The 4,833-nt window shown below is 31.0% G+C and overlaps 1 protein-coding gene across 1 annotated transcript; it reads right to left on the reverse strand.

Moving 5' to 3' along the window:
* Nucleotides 1-592: 592 nt before the first annotated feature.
* LOC145322339 (heme-binding protein 1-like) lies at nt 593-4,588 on the reverse strand. The gene is made up of 9 exons (XM_080164305.1): nt 4,380-4,588; nt 4,050-4,123; nt 3,346-3,424; nt 3,108-3,179; nt 2,475-2,602; nt 2,011-2,089; nt 1,696-1,770; nt 1,277-1,397; nt 593-1,067 (listed from the first exon to the last, which is right to left on the reverse strand). Exons 1-9 carry the CDS (start codon nt 4,383-4,385, stop codon nt 958-960), a joined length of 744 nt encoding a protein of 247 aa, XP_080020431.1. The 5' UTR covers nt 4,386-4,588; the 3' UTR covers nt 593-957.
* Nucleotides 4,589-4,833: the final 245 nt, after the last annotated feature.

Raw genomic sequence — 4,833 nt, forward strand, 5'->3', positions numbered from 1 at the left:
GTAAACAATAGAGACAGGGAACATAGCGGAGTAGATTTGCTACCGTCCTATAAGCTACAAATTGCAAGTACTTGTCCTTGTTATAAAGTTAACCATAGTGACTACATTCAAGTAATTTCATGTAACCATTTAAATTATTCATATAATTTTATGATATTTAAGTTAAATTAATTTAGAAAGCGATATATGTGCATATTTTGTAAAAAAAAAGTTTATTTGTCGATTATCCACACGAAATGAAGACAGCTCTTGAAAATGTTAGGACCGTTTAACAGATTTTAAACCTTGTGTAATTTAAGTGTAGATAAATTATACATAAAACATCTATTCACCCGTTAATTTGAAACTTCTAGTAAAGAATTAATGAAGTATGTTTTAAGATCTTCAATTTACAACATAGGATTTTCGGCGTTGGCTTCATGGATATTTCCTTTTTATAGTTTCTAGTTCGTAAGATTTGTTTTGTTGTCATCCTTGTTTCTGTGAATGCTGTGTTTTTAGACGGTAGAGTTCAGACAATTTGGTTAGCCGTTTTTGAGATATTACGTAGTATATGCTTTCTGAAAATTAACAATCATAAAACTATGCACAATAATTTTGTAACCAAATGTATTTCAACAATTTTAACTTTAATAGGGTAAGACTATCATAATTATTGTTAAAGCTAAAAAAGATAATTTAAATTACCATGAAAAAAAGTTCTAAAGATACATATCAAAAAGACACATATTTTATTTTTATTTTTTGGTATTTTTTATAACACAAACATAATTTATCAAAAAATCTCATAAAAGTTAGGTACATAAATCTGTTGAGAAACTTTTTGGAAGATAGGTATACCTATTTAGGAATCATTCTTTTATGTAGGTAGGTATACCTATATAGATAATATAAGTATACCTACATATTGCATTGCACATATATAAAAATCATGTTTGTGATGTTTTTCAGGGAAGCTTAGTTCTTGAGCTGAAACATGACTTCATTTCTTCTGTTCCAGAACTTCATGGGGCTGTCATATCCAGCAGTGTAGAAACTATCAGTATCTACAGAGTTCACGCGGTCTCCTAAAATATAAAAGATTATAGAGTATAGACAAGGCTATAACTATACTTTCTTTAAATATAAAAAAAAAATGAGGAGGCCAGGGGTGGTTCTAGGTGGGTTTGAGCACCAAAACAAACATATTTATACAATTAATAATTACTCTAATAATTAAGACAGAATTATTGCTAAAATATAGAGTAGATGCGCTTTAAAAGTTTCTAAAACTTACCCAAAGCCTCAGCAAACTGGGCGGATTTCTTCATCCATACGGAATCCCTCATGGCATAACCTCCAAACTCCATAACAGCCACAGTCAGAGGCTCACTGGTGTACAGGTACACGGTATCTTCCTGAATATACGGAAAATGTAAAAAAATGACATCTTTGAACACCGTTTAATCAATTTCAGGGTGTTTAGAATAATGGATGTAGAATATACTTGGATATTATGACAGGGGAATTTTTTTGTCAATTTAGGTTGCTATTTCCCCTGTCATTTTTAAAAAGGTTTTTAATGATTCTTTCAACTTCTTTTAATATAAAGATAAAGGTCGTGCAGTCAAAGTGTTAGTTTTCTGGGTCGATTTGCGAGATACCCTGGGTATAAGGTAATCAAATAAAAAGAGACTTTTTAAGATGAGGGCTTACCTCGGGGGCGGGGGTATTTTCTTGGGCAGCAGAATCCAGGTAGAAGCACATGCGGTTCTTCATCTGACCAGCTTCCTAAATGAACAGGTAGCATTATAATAATGAAACAAAAGCAAACAACATTCTTATGAAAAATCTGGGAAATAAAAAGCTTTAGTACATATGTTAAAAAATGCTTGGAAAAAACGGCTAACAGTTATTGCAAAGTACACTTTAAAGTAAAAGAAAACTGTTGCTACTATTGGCTAACATACGTCCTTTAATAAATGCCCTAGTTATTAAGTAGCTGCGCTACTGACAATAAGATAGGTATACCTTGTTAGGAGACATCTTGCTGAGGACAGGGCTTGTCATTTCAATTTCTTGACGCTGAGCATTCACACCAGAAATATATCTAAACAATAAAAAACTCTAAATTAAAGTTTTACTTATTAGTAAGAATAGTTGCTTTGCCCCTAGACTCTAGGTAAACGTAAGAAAGGTCAGGAATATAGCCTTAAACCAATCCATGACATTTAAAAAGCTTTCCTGAAAAGTACAACCAAATAGGACCTGTCTGTTTTGAACTATTTAGCTTCAGACAAAAAATCTTACTACTTTTTACTATTGATTAGAATATGCTTGATAAATCAGGGATTTTTCAGAAGAAACAAACTAAAATAACATTTTTCCCCTCAAATTAAAAATTGTGTATTTTTTGCTCTTAACAGGAAAATCTTTTACTATTTTTTAAGGGGGATGTATTTCTCTCTAATTACCCACAACCAATGGTAACTTACCTGAAAAGCCTCATGAACATGACAGATGAAGGCTTCTTCTTGCCCCCGCTGAATGCCTGTCTAAAGTTGTTCAGGATTCCAAACTCACTCTCATCCTCATTCTCTGACTTCTCAATTGCAGCAAAATCCTAAACAATTTTTTTTCCAGTATGGATTTGAACCCGTTTAATAGCCGCTGGATTAGAACTGGTTCTCAGCCATACAGTATTGATTTTAACGAATATTAAAACAAAAATCCTAAAATTAATAACAGTTTTGTTAGCACGGGTCTTCGGCGCCTCTGGGCTAACAATACTGGGTTTAATCTTTTATTTTAATTTAATATTCACGGACTGCTGATAATACGATGCGATAATTCTTGTTGTCATTTCTCTTGAAACTATCCTTCCAAAATATAGGTACCAACCTGCCAAGGAAAAGGAACCTTATCGTTCAAGCAGTTAGCGAGATCTCTTAACACAGACAGAAATTTACAACTAATTTTAAAAAATTTAAAAAAGGCTTATACATTAGGGGAATTGTGCTTGTTAGAAATCAGATGGTTGGAAGTCTCTCTAAAGCAATAGTTATAAGGTATGCATACGCGAAGCGCTCCAAAAATTTAGCTAAAGTAAATAATTGAAAATAACTTACCATGTCGTAAGTCATATCTGTGCAGACCCACTTCATGGGGGCGTACTCACGAACCTCGAAAGCAAGATCTCCCTAGAATACACAAGAAGGATTTAATTTTTTTTTTAACTACAACTATTACATGTAAATCCAGATTATAAGGTATCGAAATGTATTTCTTTTTGTTTCTCTATAACAATAAAATCCACGGATGTTTGAGACATTGGACTGGTACCCAAAGTTTTATTATTATACTTACATCAATAGTTTTGTTCAGGGTTTTGTAAGGAACATATTCGCTAACATATTCTGTATCAGATTCACTATCAGAAAATTGCCTAAATAATTTGGTAAAATTAATAATTCATCGTCCATTGTCATGTCCCTTAAGATCATTGATTAAAACAAAGTGTATGAAATAAGAAAGAAAAAACATTAAACTATGATACAGTACGAATAAAGATGGATTCAGTAACGTTTATTTTTCTTTGTGTAATTATACTAAAACGACGAAAAACCGGACGGACATGCCGGTGACACCTAGTTGTAGAAATGGATTTATAATTACTTGGATATTGCAACAAATTTTCGTATACTCGAACACAGTAAAAGTGTCTGGCTGATTATGACGTAACAAAAAAAATAGCCAATGAAAGGCCATTATTGACCAATGGTAAAATTTATCGTGGCCTCTCATTGGCTATTTTTTTTGTTACGTCATAATCAGTCAGACACTTTTACTGTGTTCCGTCTACTCTAATAAAAAGTACTTAAAGCTTAATATAACGATAACCCCCATCAATTCCCTTTACCCAATCAACTCTTCTCAAGCTGGAGGAACCTACTGACTAATAAATGAACACTATATTAGCAACTTAAATTGACGACAAATTTTCTCCTGTCATAATATCCATCAAATTAATTATCCATTGTAGTAGTTTATTAAAATAAAGTAAAACTTACTTGAAGAAATTTTTGACTCCCTCAAACTGGGGCGCAGCGCTTGAAAGTGCCACAACAGATAACAAAATAAATACCTACAATTTAGGAAATTTGTAAAACATATTGATTATATGAATTAAATTGATATTTTTACTAAAATTTGTTAAAACGTATTATCAGTATATTTTAAAAATCAATCAATTATCTCTGCAATCAATAGACAAAAATGATAATTTAATTTGTAAAAATGATTAGTTCTACATATAATTCCCATGTTAATCTAAATAAAAAGTAAAAAACTATAAAAAACGTATTAAAATGTTTCCAAATTAAATGTATATAACAACCAACCTTCATGATGGTTTAAAATCAACTGATGAATTTTCTGAAAACTTTCCTTCTTATATACAAATATATTCTTTACTAAATTTTTTATAAATAATAATAATATTAAATAATATTTATTATTACATAAGAAACTGCATCTTTTGTTACATTTTATAATATTTTCTAAAAATTTTATCATTTAAAAATAAAATTAACCCCTGAAATGTGCATGGTTGAATGATTTGCGTGTTTACTTATATAAATTGAGGCATCTATGTTATAAAACTAAAACTTATATAAGTCACAATTTTTGGTTAATCTGTTACCGAGGGGAAGGAAAAGTAGACAAGAACAAAAAACCTTGTAAAAAGCGCAGCTGTATATCAACTGTCATGGATTATTAGGAATAAGTCAATGAACGATAAATTATTATACACACCCAATGATGATAAAAACAAAATTGCAGGCCCCTTAAATG

Source organism: Acartia tonsa, chromosome 6, assembly GCF_053477335.1.
Source record: "Acartia tonsa isolate MP-2025a chromosome 6, ASM5347733v1, whole genome shotgun sequence".
Classification (NCBI taxonomy): domain Eukaryota; kingdom Metazoa; phylum Arthropoda; class Copepoda; order Calanoida; family Acartiidae; genus Acartia; species Acartia tonsa.

Bases quoted from the DNA above. Each gene is read 5' to 3' on its own strand.
- LOC145322339 (XM_080164305.1), bottom strand. The intron at 3,180-3,345 runs GTAAGTATAATA...TGTGTATTCTAG, and splicing joins CCCTGAACAAAACTATTGAT to GGAGATCTTGCTTTCGAGGT. The intron at 1,398-1,695 runs GTAAGCCCTCAT...CCGTATATTCAG, and splicing joins AAAATACCCCCGCCCCCGAG to GAAGATACCGTGTACCTGTA.